Raw genomic sequence first — 18,756 nt, 5'->3', positions numbered from 1 at the left:
ATTTGTTTTGAATAATTCTACTTAGGGTTGAACTCGTCGAATGGAGGTGCTAACAATCTGAACAAGCAAGATCACTAAGATAGCAAGGAGGAAGTTGAGAGAATGAGAATAGTATACTATTAAGCAATGTGGTAACATATGTACAACAAGTATTACAACGGTTAATTTATACATCCTTGCTTAGCTTGTAACGTAAAACAATGATTAATATTAGTGTAATGACCCGACTCCATGATTTAAGACATACCATTCATTGTTGTAGCCGTCATCTTCTTTTAACCGTTTGCCTTAACAAACGACTTCAATGTTGTCATTGTCTTGTTGGCTGCCACACAATCCCTGAGTGGGTCTGTCGTACCACATCACGCGGTGATCATTTTCCCCCCTAACAAGGGCCTATCTCAAAACAATAAAGTAGAGTGAATATATTTTTTTTCTTTCTCCTCAAAAATAAAAATTCTTCTATAAATATCCAATCAAAACAAAAAGAGTGAGTACACTCACAAACAGAAGCTCAATCCCCTCCCTGCATAACCTTATATTTATTTATTTACGTGTCCAAGTTCCAAATTCCAAACATTCAAAAATAAATTATTTCTCATCTTAAATTTAAATTCTTCTTAAATTCAGAAAAAATATAAAATAAGATAAAACATGGATGGTCAACAACACCCAATTAAAGGAGGATGGAAATCTGCCATCTTCATCATCTGTAAGCCTCTTTTTAATTTTTAAGGTTATTGAATTATTAAATTTTTTACTAATTAATTCTTTTTGGTGTGGAATTATAATTAATTATAAAAAAAATGAAGTTGTGGAAATGGCAGAAAGATTTGCGTACTATGGAATAGCGGGGAATTTAATGATGTGCTTAAATAAAAAGATGGGACAATCCACTGCCAATGCTGCTAAGAATGTGAATTCATGGAATGCTGTTTCGTCGCTTGCTCTTTTTATCGGCGCTTTTTTTGCTGATTCTTATCTTGGTCGCTTCAAGACTACCCTCGTTTCGTCTTCCGTTTTTCTCATTGTATGTTCAGCTTTACTCTATATATATATATATATATACTTCTTCAGTTCATTTTTATTCGCAACATTTTCATTTTCACACATATCAATGCACAACTTTGATTATTAAAATATTTCTTTAATTAAAAATTATAAAAAGTTGATATTTTAAAAATTCACATTGAGATAAATCTAACAAGATCTCACAACACTATATTTTATCTTACATATAAAACTAGGTAATAATTAATAACTTTAATAAACTACGTAGTAATTGATCCACAAACTCCCATGTAAGTAGTAATTGACAAATTTTCTTAATTTAATATGTAAAACATTTTAAATGTATCGAAACAGTTTTTTATACCGAAATAATAGGAAAATAGGTGTACGTCTTGTGTGGAATGATGAAAGGTTAATTGAAGATTGGGAATAAAAAATAAAAAACTTAGGTGAAATTAATTCATTAATCAAAAATCACACGACATTTATAAAAGAAATATAAATCTAATAAATACAAAACAAATTGAATCAAATAAAAATTTCCTTCATCAAAACTATAGTTATTGATGATAAATTTGGGCGAAAATAAGCGAGATGATAATCTATACAGAAAATGAATCAATCAATAATCTTTTGCGAAATTGAGCTTTAACAATCACGATTCAACTTCAGTCGACGCAAATTTGAGGTTTCATTTTGGTGGGTTTGAGGAAAAGACGAAGAACATACAGGGGAAGAATGAGGGGCTGCAGGCAGAGGACTTACCCGAAATTTGGAGGAGTATTTTGGTTGGGAATATTAGTAAAATGAGGGTTATTTAGTAATTTTGTTGATATTTAACCATAGTCAGTATTATATTGGTTAATTATGTTGAAATTATTGAAATAATGCTAGATTAGAGAAAATATATATTATTAATGCTATTTTAGAGAAAGTGGTAAATTTTTTGTTACCATTGAGAATTTGCAAAAGTATAATGCTACCATTGAGAATTTCCCTAAGAAGAATCCCCCAGAAAAAGAAAAACATAGCAGGAATTAATGTGCAACTGTCGTTGTACTTAAATTAGGTTGTAATCTAGTAAGATTGATTCCAAAATATTTAGCTAAGTTCAAATTTTTGTTCTACCTAGAAGTTAAACTAGAAATGTATTAATGTTCCACCCACTTTCTCCCCCAAAAAGAAACGTGAGTTGTTGAATAAAGGAAATTTTGTGAAACACTACCTTTAAGTTTGGTGGTTTTGTGAATTGCTACCTTATAAAAACTTTTTTTAATTTAACTACCTTATAAGTTTGGTTTGTTTGACTAACACTACCATTTGACGTTTTTCGTTAATGTTTTTCGTCGTGTATTTCTTCTATTCTTTTAAATATCTCTGTTCATTTGTCATTTTGTGCATTTGCCATATTAAATAACCGTTGTAGTGGAGTCCAAAGACGTAAAACATTAACAAAAAAGGGCAAATGGTAGTGTTAGTCAAACAAACCAAACTTATAAGGTAGTAAAATATAATTTCCTTTTTAAAAGGTAGCAATTCACAAAACCACCAAACTTAAAGGTAGTGTTTCACCAAATTTCCTTGAATAAATTACCAATTTCGGAGATAACTTGTCAAATTGAAAATTGAGATAAACTAGTTTTTAGCTTATAATTTTGGCTATATTGTCTACTCTCTCCATACTTAAATGTTGGTCATTTCTGTAATTTAAAACAACGGATTTTTCATGAAATACCCCCGAATTATGGCGTAATTCACCAAATGCCCCTCGACTTTCAGAAATTCACCAAATGCCCCTCACAAATGACTTAATACCCAAAATACCCTTACTAATGACGCGCCGTTAGTCCTCCGTTAGCCTAATTTTTAAATTCACCAAATACCCCTATTTTATTACTTATTTCATATAATACCCCTATTCTGAAACTTAATTCACCAAATACACATAACTTAAAATTACCCATTTTGATGCTCAGCGGCTAGTTTTATGTTTGAAAATTAGCCGTTGCTTATTGTTTGCTTATAAAAACCCCTTTTCTGACTATTTATTGTAGTTTTTCTATTGTTTTGTTAATTTCATATCATTTTTGTCATGAGTTTTCTTTCAAAATCATCATCCACACCCATGAATCCACATATGTAAGAGTCCCAAACAATTTCTAATATTATGGGAGGAAATTTCCATCCGAGGCTCCGATACAACACTCAGTAAGTTTCAATTATGATCCAATAACTTCAGGCCTCATCCAGTAAAGACAATGCACTTTAGCTGAGCAAAAGGCCAAAAAACCCCATTTTCAAAGGGATCTTATGTAAGTGAAGCTGAAGTAATTCAATCTAAAGCTAACACCTTAATTTTCTTATTGTCCGAATGGTAAAGAAACTAAGAAATCAAGTTCAATAACACATACATTTTTATCACAACCTCGATTTCAACTTGGATTCATGATGTGAAAATCTTGAGTTTGGAGGCAAATCTTTGTGCCAAGATTCATGTTTTTTCACTGGTTCATGAGCTTTGGAACATACCTTAGTTTCATTTTTTTTCTTGTTCCCTCAAATCCAAAAATAGACATTTGTCCATAAATCTGACCATGTCAATAGGACCTAGCTCAAAAGAAAAGTGGGAAAACCTTTATGCCTCGACTGTAAGGTTGAGAGAAAGTTAGGAGATTGAAGAAAGATGTTTAGAGGCAGTAGAGACAGGAGACAAAAGGGAGTTAACGTTAAATATGTGGCATGGAAGCAATAGAAGCCAAGGTAGCTGGAACATATGCGTTAGAATAAAATTAATAAGAGCTTTATTTTTAATCTGTTTGCATATGTTAAAGATATTTCCCATATTGAAAAAGGAATACCTTCCGATTGCGTGGTAAATATAATTAATTGGTCACATAAAGAATAAGGTACAAAAGAAGTAGCTATTTTCTTGAAGAGTTGCGACGTTTTGAGGTGTTTTTAGGAGTGTTTTCTGTTTTAGTGTTGTACCGGAGCTTCAGATTGAGTGTTGTATCAGATATTCGGATGTCAAAGTTTCTCCCATGATAACAAAATTTATTTGGGACTCTTACATATGTGGACTCATTGGGTGTGGATGATGATTTTGAAAGAAAACTCATGACAAAAATGATATGAAATTAACAAAATAATAGGAAAACTACAATAAACAGTCAGAAAAAGAGTATTTATAAGCAAACAATAAGCAACGGCTAATTTTCAAACACAAAAATTAGCCGTTGAGCATCAAAATGAGTAATTTTAAGTTATTGGTATTTGGTGAATTAAGTTTCTGAATAAGGGTATTTGGTGAAATAAGTATTAAAATAGGGGTATTTGGTGAATTTGAAAATTAGGTTAACGGAGGACTAACGGCGCATCATTAGTAAGGGTATTTTGGGTATTAAGTCATTTGTGAGGGGCATTTGGTGAATTACTGAAAGTCGAGGGGCATTTGGTGAATTACGCCAAAATTCGGGGGTATTTCATGAAAAATCCGTTAAAACAATCCAATAAAAGTACAATTGTCACATAAATTTCAATATAATATAACCCATGTGAGTAAGAGAGAGAAATAATCAAGAGATACTTCCTCCATTTTTTTATTATTGCACCATCTACCTTGGGCACAAGAATTAAGAAAGGTGGTAAAAGGTGAGAGATTGACAAAAATACCCATGTAATTAAGTACAAGTTGTAGGTAAAGAACAAGTGGGGTTTGGTCCCTACCACCCATACAAGGATAAAAATGTCATTTTATGTAGGTAAACTTACTAAAAAAGGAAATGATGCAATTAATATGCAACTTCCGAAAAAGGAAAATGGTGCAATAATAAAAAAAAAATGGAGGAAGTATATAGTATAGGAAATAGTACGGAAATCTTGAAACAATAGAAGATGATGGATTTAGAATGTGATAAAAAAATTATAATTGAGGAATGTGAAACAAATCAAATTAATTGTATAAGAAAAAGACATTAAAGATAATAAGATCGAGGAACTGAATAAATGATAGGTAAGGCTTTGTACTGTTCGACTCATTTTGGCTTATTTCAGACAAAATAAGTTCAGTTAAGTTCAAATAAGATTTAATTAAGTTCGGATAAATTTAGATAAGTTCATACTACCTCCGTTCCTTAATGTTCTTTACATTTACTATTTGCACGCACTCCAATACAATATTTAACCACTTATATATCCATTTTTGTATGTGAAAAAATTATAAAAATTTGATATTTTGAAAATACATAACGAGACCAATCTAACAAGATCTTACATGATAACGTTTTGATGTATATAATAGTGAGAATCCACGGCCAAAGTTTTCATACTTTGTACACATATTCCAAAGCGTAAAGAACATTAAGGAACGGAGGTAGTATAATATAAGTTCAGCAAAAATAAGTTTTTTACAGACATTTTCACACAACATAAATAAGTTTATTTCAGACAAAATAAGTTTTCTTTTCCAGATAAAATAAGTTCAGTTAAGTTGAGATAAATTCTGATAATATAAGTCTAATAGAACGGAGCCTAAAGAGGAAAATGAAAGATTAATTTTACAAAAAATATTAATTAATTAATGGGATAACACGCATCATTTTGTTTAAGACTTCCTTTTTTAAAAATATTAGTGCAGATGTCATGTGACATCATTGTGTTCAAGACTTCCTATTTTAAAATATTAGTCTAGATTCTTTTAACAAAAATGAAAAAACAAAAATGACATTGTACAATTATTAAATACTTTTTAACCATGCTAAAGCTCAATATCTACAAATTTTTAAAAGACTAGGTCCTTCACAAGAAAATATCGATTTTCTTATACCTAATTATAGGAGAGTTAATTATTTATAATATTATTTTAATTAAAAGTTTGTTAGAGGTTGTTACAAGTTTGTTAGAAGGTAGTTTTGTCTTGTATATAAACACTATTGGGCTTTCTTTTTTAGCAAGAAATCTGATTACACATTTCTGATTTCCTAAACTTTCTTCCTCAACTACTTTCGATTTCTTCTTTTCTATATGGTATCAGAGCCAAATCTCCTCTGAGATTTAGGTTCTAAGGTTGTTCACAATTGTTTCTGCACAATTGTGTGATTTCTGAAGTAATTGCTACGAAATTTCTGGCGATTTGCGAAATTTCTTGCGCACAAATTCTTGATTCTTCATCAGGATAGTGATATTCTGTTGATTTCTGATTGAAATGGAGACTAATAATTCTGAAAACTCAGCTTCTCAGTCAAACAATGGAGGTAACTTTGATCCTTACTTTGTTGCTAATTCAGATAATCCAACATCTGCTTTAGTTGCTGTAGCATTCGATGGAATGAATTTCATTCGTTGGAGTAGAAATATTAGGAGAGCCTTAGTAGCTAGGAAAAAAGAAGGTTTCATTAATGGTGATATACCGAAGCCAGCAGTTAATCACAAGGATTATCCTAAATGGAAACGAGCAGATTTTATGGTAGTAAGCTGGATTTTAAGTTCTATGAATAGTGAGCTTGCTGATGATTTTGGTTACATAGATAATGCTATAGAACTGTGGAAAGAATTGACTGAAAGGTTTGGTCAATCTAATGGACCTCTGATTTATCAGTTGAAAAAGGAAATAGATAATCTCAATCAAGAAAATTTGACAATAGTGACATACTATGGAAAATTGAAGAAACTTTGGGATGAGATGCAGAACCTGAGAGCTTTTCCTACTTGCACTTGTGGAGCTCTAAGTTCATGCAGCTGTATGTTCTTGAAAAAGGTTGCTGAATTTGAGGAAGAAGATAAAATGATGAAGTTTCTGCTAGGTTTGAATGGAGGTTATGAAGGTACTGTCACTAATGTTTTGGCTATGGATCCTTTGCCAACAATTAATCGTGTGTTTGCTATAACTCAGCAAATAGAGAAGCAGAAAGAAATGAGCAATATAACATCTGACATAGCTGTTCTAAGTAGCAGTGCTATGGCTGCACAAACTCATAAGAGTGGACAGTTTCAGAGGTTTGGTGGAAAGAGAGACTGGAAAGATTTGAAGAAGGAAAAGATGTATAGAGTTTGTACACATTGCAAAGGGAAGGGACACACAGCAGATCAGTGTTTCAAACTCATTGGCTATCCTGAGTGGTACAACACCATCAAGGCTTCCAAGAATTCTCAGTCATATGGAGATAGACTTGCTGCTAATGTTCAAACCAATGCAACTACAGACACTCCTCTGGAAGATACAATTGAGGATACTGGAGGTATGAGTAGTGATATGCTGAGTATGATATGTCAAGAAGTAATGAAAGCAATGAAAGGCAAGCAAATGCAGCATACTGATGTTGCTGGAGCTAATTGTTCATCTGCAAACTATGCAGGTATATTATCTCATTCTCTCACTTGTACTGTGAATAATCTGCATGATAGATGTTTCTGGATTGTTGATTCTGGTGCATGTGATCACATGACATATGATGAAAACATTTTGGTAAACAAAAGAGTCATTGCTGCACCTATTAAGGTAGGATTACCAGATGGAACTCAATTGAGTGTTGATATCATGGGTGATGCATATCTGACTGACAAGTTATTGTTGACAAATGTTCTGTTAGTCAAGGGCTTCAAACATAATTTATTATCAATTGGCAAATTGATTGAACAAACTGGTATGAATGTTACATTTAATGGTAATGGATATTGTTTCCAGGACCCCTCTAATTCCATGGTGCTTGGTGCTGGAAAAAGGGTACAAGGACTATATTACTTTGTTACACTTACAGAGAACAGACAATCTGATGTTACTTGTCAAGAATCAGACTACAATACAGTTGCTAATGTAGTTGAGGAAACTATTGCTGATGTACATAAGATTAGTCTACCAAATAAGACTGCTACTAGTATTTCTAAGAATAAGGTTGGTCACAGAGACAATCTTGACTTGTTACATGCTAGACTAGGTCATGCATCTTTGTCAAAAATGAAACATGTTAATGCTGAATATTGCAGAAATGTTACAGAATATAATTGTGGTGTATGTTGTAGTTCAAAGCAGCACAAATTTCCTTTCACTGAAAGTAACAGTAGAGCTTCTGAGTGTTTTGATTTGATCCATCTAGATTTGTGGGGACCATACAAGGTCAGGAGTTTAGATGGGGCTTCCTATTTCTTAACTGTGCTAGATGATCATAGCAGAGTTACTTGGACCTATTTGCTGAATAACAAAATGCAGGTTGCAAAGATCATTTCTGAGTTTGTATCTATGGTTGAAACTCAGTTTAATAAGAAAATCAAAAGAGTTAGGTCAGACAATGGCACTGAAATTGTTAAACATTCTTGTTTAACTTTCTTTGCTAACAAAGGTATTTTGCATGAGAAGAGTGTACCTTATGTTCCACAACAGAATGGAAGGGTTGAAAGGAAACACAGAAGTCTTCTTGAGATTGCTAGGGCATTAAGGTTTCATGCTGGTCTTCCAAAGAAATTTTGGGGAGAGTGTGTTCTCACAGCCACACATTTGTTAAACAAAATACCCTCAAAGGTCTTACACTGGAAAACACCTTTTGAGGTCATGTTTCACACCCCTGCAGCTTATGATAAGCTAAGAGTGTTTGGTTCTCTCTGCTTTGCCTATAATTCAACTGTTAAGAAAGATAAATTTGATTCAAGAACAAAAAGATGCATTTTTCTTGGGTATCCTGTTGGATTCAAAGCTTTTAAACTGTATGATTTAGATAATCATACTGTGTTTGTTTCCAGAGATGTGATCTTTTTTGAAAATGTGTTTCCCTACAAGACTGGAAAATCTACTTCTACATCACTCCCTTTTTCTGCTCCTATAATAAATTTTGGCACTGAATTTGCAACTCCTGCTGACAATTCTGTCCCACATAATCTTTCTTCAGATGCTCAATCTCCTTCTCATATTCTTTCTTCTGATTCTACTTCTCCTTTTTCTTATTCTACTCCTAACACCAATCCACATCTGGATTCAGACAATTTATTATCTCCCAATCATATATCTTCACCTCATATATCTTCCAATCATTCACAATCTGCTTCTCCTATTCATTCTTTCCAATCTGAACCAATTATTTCTTCTTCTACTTCTTTACCTCATGTATCTTCTTCAATTCTTGTTCCTGATACAATTGTCAAACCACCATCAAGACAAATTAAACCTTCTACTGTTTTAAAGGATTTTGTTGGTGGTTATGTTCCTCATAGGCATACTGATATGTCTTCTAGTAGTGAATCTCTCACTTTTTCTGTGAGTTCTTGTTCTCCTGATATTGACAATGATGATTGGTTGTTAGCTATGGCTCTTGACAGTTTTGACATTTGGGAATCTTTGGCTTTTTCTGTCTTGCCTTTTGTTAATGATCCCAAGTTCTATAGCCAAGCCAAAGATGACACCAATTGGGTACAGGCTATGAGCAAAGAAATAGATGCTCTTGAAAGCAATGACACATGGGAGCTTACTCAATTACCTGAAGGAAAAAAGGCAATTGGTTCAAAATGGGTTTACAGGACTAAACTCAATCCTGATTATACTATTGATAAATATAAAGCAAGGTTGGTGGCAATTGGTTACCAGCAGGTTGAAGGGAGAGATTTTACACAAACCTTTTCACCAGTTGCTAAGTTAGCCACAATAAGGATTGTTATTGCCCTAGCTGCTGTAAAAGGTTGGGATTTGTTTCAGTTAGATGTGAACAATGCTTTTCTGCATGGGTTCATTGATGAGGAAGTATACATGAAACCCCCACCTGGCTACACCAAAGCTCATTCAGGGGAAGTTTGTAAGCTAAAAAGGTCCATTTATGGCCTAAGACAGGCTTCTAGACAATGGAATAAGGAGCTATGCAAATTCTTGAAAACTTTACATTTTGAGCAATCCAAGCAAGACTATTCTTTGTTCACCAGAACCCTTGATGGGGAGTTTCTGATAATTCTGGTTTATGTTGATGATATTCTGGTTACTGGAACTTCTATTTCTCAAATACAACATGTGAAAACTTTACTTGATCAGGCATTCACAATTAAAGACCTTGGTCTTCTCTCTTATTTTCTGGGCATAGAGGTGCATAGAAATTCTAATGGCATTTTTCTGTCCCAGAAGAAATATATCAATGACATTCTTAAGGATTCTGATATGGAAGGTTGTAAGGCAGCTTCTGCTCCTTTACCTTGTGGATTGAAACTTTCTATCACTGAGGGAGATCTCTTAGATGATCCTAATATCTATAGAAGGCTTGTTGGCAGGCTTCTCTATTTGGGAATCACAAGGCCTGACATTTCTTATAGTGTGCAGCATCTAAGTCAGTTTGTTAATTCACCAAGAGTTCCACATTTGAGAGCTGCTCTCCATGTTCTCAAGTATCTAAAAGGATCTCTGGACAGTGGTTTATGGTATTCAGCTGATTCCAGCCTTGATCTGTCAGCCTATAGTGATGCTGATTGGAGCTCATGTCAATTCAGTAGCAGATCACTCAGTGCCTATGCAGTGTTCCTTGGCAATAATTTAATCTCATGGAAAACCAAAAAGCAGCGCAGTGTCAGCAAGTCATCTGCTGAGGCTGAATACAGGAGCATGTCAGCCACTGCTAGTGAGCTTGTATGGATACAAGGTCTGCTTGAAGACCTTCATGTCAGCATCTCCTTGCCTGTTAGTTTGTATTGTGATAACACTTCTGCTGAACACCTTGCTCAGAATCCTATGTTCCATGACAAAACCAAGCATCTGAAAAGAGAGATGCATTATGTTCGTGAGCAAGTTGAAAGTGGTTTCATCAAAACAGCTCATGTATCAAGCACACACCAACTTGCTGACCTTCTAACTAAGCCTCTTGCTTCCTCACAGCATCATACTCTTTCTGCCAAGCTTGGCCTTGTTTCCAAAGTCCAGCTTGAAGGGGGAGTATAGGAGAGTTAATTATTTATAATATTATTTTAATTAAAAGTTTGTTAGAGGTTGTTACAAGTTTGTTAGAAGGTAGTTTTGTCTTGTATATAAACACTATTGGGCTTTCTTTTTTAGCAAGAAATCTGATTACACATTTCTGATTTCCTAAACTTTCTTCCTCAACTACTTTCGATTTCTTCTTTTCTATACTAATATTCTTTAGGAAACCGGATTTTCTTAAATTAACTTCATCTAGCTTTCGAATAAGTGATCATAATAGAAATTAGTCGTATTTCTTAACAAATTGAAGTGATACGTTCTACGAATTTATGATTGTTTACGTGATTAATTTTAAAAGTTGGTCAAAAGTTAGAATTCATGTTTGTTATCTTAATTTTTTTTAAAACTCGGTACAGCTTAGTTATGAGCCGTTTGGTTTATCTGGATCAACTTAAAGAAAAAAGAGAAAAAAAAAGGTTAGCATGCAAAATGTGAAAATGAAAAGTTTTGTTACACTACATGCATAAGTTTGATGGGATTTGCTGATTTATTTTGTTTGTTATAATAAAAAATAGGGATTGATTTTATTGACGATATCAACAACTAGTAAAATCCCAGAAAACGTGAGTACACCCTTATTTTTCTGGGCGATTTACATAACGGCGTTGGGAGAAGGTGGTCATAAACCATGTGTCCAAACCTTTGCTGCTGATCAATTTGACGAGAATACCCTTGAGCCGAGAAAAGCGAAGAGCTCGTTTTTTAACTGGTGGTTCCTTGGAATTAGTGTTGGTGCAACATCTGGCGTGCTAATTGTTGTTTATGTGGAGGAGAATGTAAGTTGGACTCTGGGATTTTCCATAGCTACTGTCGCCGTCGGGTTGGCATTAGCGGTTTTTGTCGTCGGAAGTTCCACTTATAGAAAGGAGCGACCCGTAGGAAGCCCATTTACTAGTGTGGCTCAGGTGATTGTTGCTGCTATTCGGAAGCGGCACATTATTGAGACCACCACCGGTCGAGGGTTGTGCTACGACGATCATGATCTTGGTAATGGTGGTGGATCAGATGCGCATAATTTGCCTCTTACTCACCAAAGTTAAGTTTAATACTGCCTCATTTTCGAAAGTTTTTTACTTTTTTTTCGTTTTTAGTTTTAGCATGTTAAAAAAGGTTTTTACACTTTATTTCATTTTTGTACTATACTTTCATTTGGCCCACCAAAATATATAACTTGTAATATTGTATTATGGTAGTCTAACAATTTAAAAAATATTATGAAATGGACTAAACGAAATGGGCAAAGATAATTTTAAAACGAAAGTAGTATTTTATTTTTTAATAATATTTTTTTCTTTTTAGTAAGGCACATAAAATTATTTTTAAATAGGTAACCCTTTAAACATCAAAACTTACTTCATAATATATAAATTTAATCAAAATATGTATAAAGTTACTAAAATTGGATAAAAGTATTCCAGTTTGTAGTAAATTTATTTTAAACTGGATACGTGCAATTGCTATTGAACAAGTCCTACTTTTTATATTTGTACTACCTTTGTTTCACAATACTTGAAACATTTCTTTTTATACGTATTTCAACACGCTTTAATATTTCTAAATGCGTATAAGTAAAAATTTATAAAAAGTTAATATTTAAAATATACGCATTGACATGAATTTAACAAGATATCATTTGACTATATTTATTCTTATATTATGTTGAAAAGAAAGATTGTCAAATTTAACTACCAAAAGAAAAATCATGCAATATATTACGAAATGGGAATAGTAGTAATCGGACAACGTTAGGGCTTAATCCATTTATTAAAATTAAGGCAATAAGGAGTAAGATTCTTTCGAGGGACCCATAATCGGTTTTATGATGAGTTTTATCTGCCGTAAACTAAAAAGCAACTCGAGGAATGGCCGCCTATTTTCAAATGGTCAAAATTAAGAACGCAATTCATTTAAAGCGCAAAGGCTACACATACACTGGGTGTATGTGGGCCCGCGATACCCCGCTCATCAATTCGCCAGATCCACATCATCGAAGCCACCTCAGCGTCCAAATTTTCACTCCATTTTTAATCCTGTTTTGAATTTGAATTTCAAACCATTTTTTTCTTTTTTTCTTTTTTTTCTTCATCGATGATACCAAAGTCCTGATTTTTTTTTGCGTTTTAAGTTTTTAGTTGACTTCCTTGTTGAAGATCGTCATTTGGCGATGTAAAAGATAAAAAGAATCTGTATTAATTCCAATCGCGCGATAATTTATCATAATTTTTTGTCGATTTTTTTTCTGGTAAAGTTAGTTGTTTAATTTGGTGTAAATAATTTTTTTTTCAGTTTGATTGTTTGATTTAATCTAATGTAGTCGATTGTTAGATTTAACTTAATTAGCTTGATTTTTTTTTCAAAGTAGTCGAAGGTAGACGAAGAAGAGGATGGGGATCTGGGCGGATTTTACAATGTTCTGTTTGTTTCTCACTCCTGTTTGTTTGGGGAAGATGACAATCAAGGTCAACTCAACCAAATAGTTGCCGTATTTATTTTTTACACAATAATTTATATTATAACTACTTGTTTGTTAATAATCTGAACTCTTGGGTTTTTGACAGGAAGAAAATGGACCTAAGAATAGCAAGTGCAAAGGCCATGAAGCTCTTAGATGACTTTGAGCAGGCTACAGAGAGAGAGGGTCAGGGCGCTGGAGGGCATAATGGATCTTGAATTAATATCGTGATTTGATATTGCCAAACTGTTAGCCGAAGGCTCATGCCAGAACCAAACACTCCTGAATATGAAGAACTTGAGAAAAAACCTGACACTGTATTCTTAAAAACAATCTCAAACAAGTTCCAAACTGTGCTTGGGATTTCACTTATAGAACTTTTATCTCGACTCCTCGACATCCTATTGATGAGGTACTGCAGGAAACTCTTACACGCGAATCAATCATGTTGTTTGAGTTGTGTTTGTCATATTAACATATTTTTTCATCAAACAGGTGTATCTCGGGCAAAGAGAGACTGTAATAAGTTTGGAGGAAATAGAAGATAAGATTGTAGGGAGGAACAAAGATGAGAAATTGAAGAACCGAGTTGGTCCAGTGAAGTTGCCATATACATTGCTGTATCCTTCAAGCGATGCAGGACTCACGAGTGTGTGGGTTTGGTTGTCAGAGATGGTTAAGTATAAGAAAACAATAAAAGCAAAAACCAAAAAAGGGGGGGGGGGGGGTGGGGGAGTATGAATTTTTTGGCTATTACTCAGAATCGAACCTTCACCTAGATGACAGTGTAAAGCACTTTAAGAAGGCAAGTGGAGTAACCAAGTTGACAATGAGGCAACCATTGGCATTTAACCATAACATGTACTTATGTGTAACTCAGTTACTCGATAAACCATTAATATGTAATGCAATAGTTCAATATTTTTACTTAGTCGGAGCAACTTAATACTGATAAGTAAAGTTTACACTGATTTGTTACTAACTTACTACAAAAAATTACACATTAGAAGTTAATTAATCAGCGGAATAGTTAATAATAGTAATACTTCAAAATACGAAAAAAAAAAATCACTTAAATTAATTTTTGTACAAAAATATTAGTTAAAATAGTTGAAGAGGTGGTTGAAAATTTCATCGTGTGGTTGATCCGGTGGATGTCCTGAATAGTGATCTACGGTTGATTTGATCACCCTGATCACCTTTGAAATCTTTCATGCAAGCAACTTTATTTTGTAATTATTAACCAAGTAGTTAAATTTCATTTGTAATGTGTTAATTTTTTAAAATTGTTTTTAAAAAAAATTATAGTAACAAACATGCAACTGTTTAACGAAAATAATAGTTAGTAACACATTACGTCCATATTTTTTGTTTAACTTAAAAAATTAATCATTAGTAAAATCGAATAGGATTGAATTAGCCATGGAAGATTGAATTATACATAGTTGCACAATACGAAAATAAAAATAACATATTATAACTTTGACATAATTATACATCGATCTGTACCATTAAAGTAGAGTGGTGAAGAATGTAGGGGCTCCAAAACCCCAATCCTCACCTCTCATGTTTCGTTATTTAAGGAAACTTAGGAAATAAAAAAATTAACAAATCATCATCACCCCCACACACAATTAACGGAGAGACTAAATTCGAAATAACAATAATAAAGGGTAATTAATGGACATGAAAGAATAAGAAAATAATTTAGAACAATTATTCACTTTCAAATTTCATGGCAAATCTATGGTACACAATGAAAACGTTACATATTGAACATATTTTAGCCATGGAATATTTAATTATACATAGTTGCACAATACGAAAATAAAAATAAAATATTATAACTTTGACATAATTATACATTGAAAATCAAATTACACAAAATTACTTCTAAGCCCACATGCACAATTGTACATATTTTCAACAGCTCTGCATTTTCCACTAGCCGCTACATTTTAATTTCTCTACTATTGTAATATGCATGTCTATATTCTACCAAATTTCATGCCATTCTAATTAAATTAAACCGACAAACTCCAACAAAAAGGGAAAAAAATTAACAAATAAGAATATGAAGAAAAAATATATTAACCGATGATTAGATCAATTAAAAGTAAATTCACAACTAAAGAAAAACAGAATAAGAGGAACTAGATCTGAGAAGTTGTTAAATCTAGAGAAAGGGGGTTCTCGAGAGCAAAGCACCTTTTCAACGATTGAAGCAGAATTGAAACATACCCTTAGAGTTTTTTTTTAAGGAGAATACTCTTAGGCCCTGTTTAGTTCACCTTATTTCTCCTGATCTGATCTGATCTGATCTGAACTTATTTATTCTGATCTGATCTGATCTGAAATTATTTTTTCTGATCTGATCTGGTCTGGTCTGATCTGATCTGATTTTTCAGAATTAAGTTTAAACAAAAATCTACATTTATTAATATTAAACGACTTACGTGTAAAACAAATGTTACACAAATTTATAATATTGTTATTATTTACTTGACTTTGCTCATGATTTAACTATTCCTTATATTAGATAGACCTATACATGATCTAGGTAGATCGGTTATGATCTAGACATATAAGTTCTGATCTGGATATAATATGTACATATCGGTTCTGATCTAGACATGATTTGTACAGATCAGTTATGATCTGGACATGATCAGTTCTAATTTGGACATGATCTGTACAGATTAGTTCTGATATGGACATGATATGTACAGTTCAGTTATGATCAAGACATGATCTGGACAGATCAGTTCTGATCTATACATGATCTGTACAGTTCAGTTCTGAACTAGACTTGATCTGAACATGATATGTACAGAACAGTTCTGATATGTATGTACATATCATGTTCAGATCAAGTCTAGATTAGAACTGAACTGTATAGATCAATTCTGATTTAGACATGATCTGGACATGATCTGTGTAGATCAGTTCTGATTTGGACATGATCTGTACAAATCAGTTATGATCTGGTCATGATTTGTACAAACTAGTTCTGATCTGGACATGATCTTTGCAGATCAATTCTGATCTGATTCTGATCTGGACATGATCTATACAAATCAGTTTTGATCTGAACATATTGGTTCTGTAAGGATCGGTTCTGATGTAGACAAGATCTTTGCAGATTTGAACATGATTTGGATATTATCTGATCCTATCAGTTCTAGTCTGGATATATAATGGTTCTAATCTATAAAAATCAGTTCTGATATGAACATGACCTGATCATATCGTTTCTGATGTGGACTTAATGGTTTTAATTTGGACATGATCAATTTGAATGTTACGATTACGAAATATGGCAGATGGATGTCAAAACTGCTTTCTTAAACGGCGTTTTAACAGAAACTGTGTTTATGACACAGCCTGAAGGTTTTGAGGATCCAAAGAATGCTAAAAAGGTATGCAAGCTAAAGAAGTCAATCTACGGATTGAAGCAGGCATCCAGGAGCTGGAATATACGTTTTGATGAAGCAGTCAGTGACTTTGGTTTCATCAAGAACGCAGACGAATCTTGTGTATACAAGAAGGTCAGTGGGAGCAAAATTGCTTTCCTAGTATTATATGTCAACGACATATTACTTATCGGAAATGACATTCCTATGTTGAACTCTGTCAAGATTTGGCTTGGGAAATGTTTTTCGGTGAAAGATCTAGGAGAAGCACAGTACATATTGGGCATCAAGATTTACAGAGATAGATCTAAAAGGATGATTGGACTTAGTCAAAGCACTTATATCAATAAGGTGCTTGATAGGTTCAAGATGGCGGACTCCAAGCGAGGCTACCTACCCATGTCTCATGGAATAACTCTAAGCAAGACTCAGTGCCCAAAAACAATTGATGAGCGTAGACCTTAAGGGCGATCCTAGTTGGTCAAGCTTAAGGCGGATCCGGACGTGCTGTGGACTATCTACGGAGGGACGACACTTGGAGTCCTAAAGACTTGTTCTTGTTCGGTTCGGGCGCAACTAGGGAAGGCACGCAACAAAGAGTATGCATCTAAACTATGCTAAATGATTATGTGTAAATAATATGCTTTCCTGGCTTTATGGTTTTTCCGCATGATTTATGAATTGTCATATGTATCATAACCTAACACTTAGTGCTTATTATATCAGGTTTGGACATACAATCAATAGGTATTATGTTTTATTTAAATACGTATCATATATGCAATAAAAAGTTTAGCTTTAAAAGAAATAGCAGTAATGTGGTATTTAAAGTTAAATTAAATAATAAAAAAAGGAAATGGTAAATTTAATTTAATTTAATTGAAACCGCTTTTTGTGATATTCATACGAAAACCGTTTAGGGTTTAATTCAATTCCGCTATATATTGAAATATAATACAAAACATTTTTACTATACAACAACTACACAAAGTATAAACAACAAAATTAAACTAGTATAATAGTGTAATGTTTAAAAATATTGGAACACAATACAACTAATACATCATCTTAATACTAGGTAACTATAACAAATCATCATAACAATAAAAGATCATAAATGGCTTAGGTTCCTCCGCCCTACAAATCTCTAATGTCAAGAACAAAAAACGATTCAATAGACTCATGTAATTTAATGAATTCAGTAAAAAAGACAAATGAAATTAGCAACAGTAACAATTGATGTTCCTATTAACATTTTCAAACTTTTATATAAATAGACATAATAAAATTACATGAACTACAACGGGTTCTCTCTTTTGTGTGTTTGATTGGGAAGATGATAATATACAGTGGCTAAGGTAATAAACCCTTTGGTTTTTTGAATTCCCTAACTTTTTAATCGTTTAGCTGCATTCATAAAAAAACACAAAACTTGACAACCCCATTTTCCAGAAGAGTACCACCTCCACCGCCAAGTTGCCAACTACTGCACCATGAATCCATGATAACCCAATACTTCTGCTAAATATCAAACACTTTCTCAATTTATCTCAAAATACAGTCAATTCATATCACAAAAATTAACCCCCATAACATCAATTTTTTCTCTCTCCTCCTCCATTAATCCATTTTTGATGCTCTACTTTTTAATTTGCCGATCTCAATTATATTTCATGATCGGAAATAATCGTATATTAAGTTAACACTTTAGTGGAGATAGGATTATTGATGAAATCCGACGGAAAAAAACGATCTTCCGAGAAGGCTTTGGTGGTGAAGAATGGTGTTCTCTCCCTTGTGTGTTTGTTGGTTAGATGATAATCTACAAAATGGATAAGCTAATGTTACCGTTGTTATTTTTGTAAGCTGAGGATTAGTTTTTTTTTTTTAATTTGGTTTAGAATCGTTTTTTTTAGTTTGGTTTAGAATCGTTTTTTTTGCTT

General features: G+C 33.1%; 1 protein-coding gene across 2 annotated transcripts; it reads left to right on the top strand.

Annotated features, from left to right (window-relative positions):
- The first annotated feature begins 476 nt into the window (after positions 1–476).
- Positions 477–14,902, top strand: LOC110775754 (protein NRT1/ PTR FAMILY 5.4). 2 transcript variants are annotated; one of them, XM_056831765.1, is made up of 5 exons: positions 477–712; positions 828–1,030; positions 11,464–13,407; positions 13,507–13,812; positions 13,896–14,902. In XM_056831765.1, the coding sequence occupies exons 2-3, from the start codon at positions 863–865 to the stop codon at positions 11,986–11,988; spliced, it is 693 nt and encodes a 230-aa protein (XP_056687743.1). In that variant the 5' UTR covers positions 477–712; positions 828–862; the 3' UTR covers positions 11,989–13,407; positions 13,507–13,812; positions 13,896–14,902. The 2 variants fall into 2 exon arrangements, with proteins under 2 accessions (XP_056687743.1, XP_056687717.1); XM_056831739.1 differs by having other exon boundaries at positions 813–1,030.
- Positions 14,903–18,756: the final 3,854 nt, after the last annotated feature.

This window comes from Spinacia oleracea, chromosome 1, assembly GCF_020520425.1.
Source record: "Spinacia oleracea cultivar Varoflay chromosome 1, BTI_SOV_V1, whole genome shotgun sequence".
Classification (NCBI taxonomy): domain Eukaryota; kingdom Viridiplantae; phylum Streptophyta; class Magnoliopsida; order Caryophyllales; family Amaranthaceae; genus Spinacia; species Spinacia oleracea.
This window is presented reverse-complemented; position numbering and strand designations above follow the sequence as displayed.

Excerpts from the sequence above, each read along its gene's own strand:
- LOC110775754 (XM_056831739.1), top strand. The coding sequence starts at position 655 with ATGGATGGTCAACAACACCCAATTAAAGGAGGATGGAAATCTGCCATC. Across the intron at positions 713-812 it reads ATCTGCCATCTTCATCATCT|TTGTGGAAATGGCAGAAAGA; the intron begins GTAAGCCTCTTT and ends AAAAAAATGAAG. Across the intron at positions 1,031-11,463 it reads CGTCTTCCGTTTTTCTCATT|GGATTGATTTTATTGACGAT; the intron begins GTATGTTCAGCT and ends AATAAAAAATAG.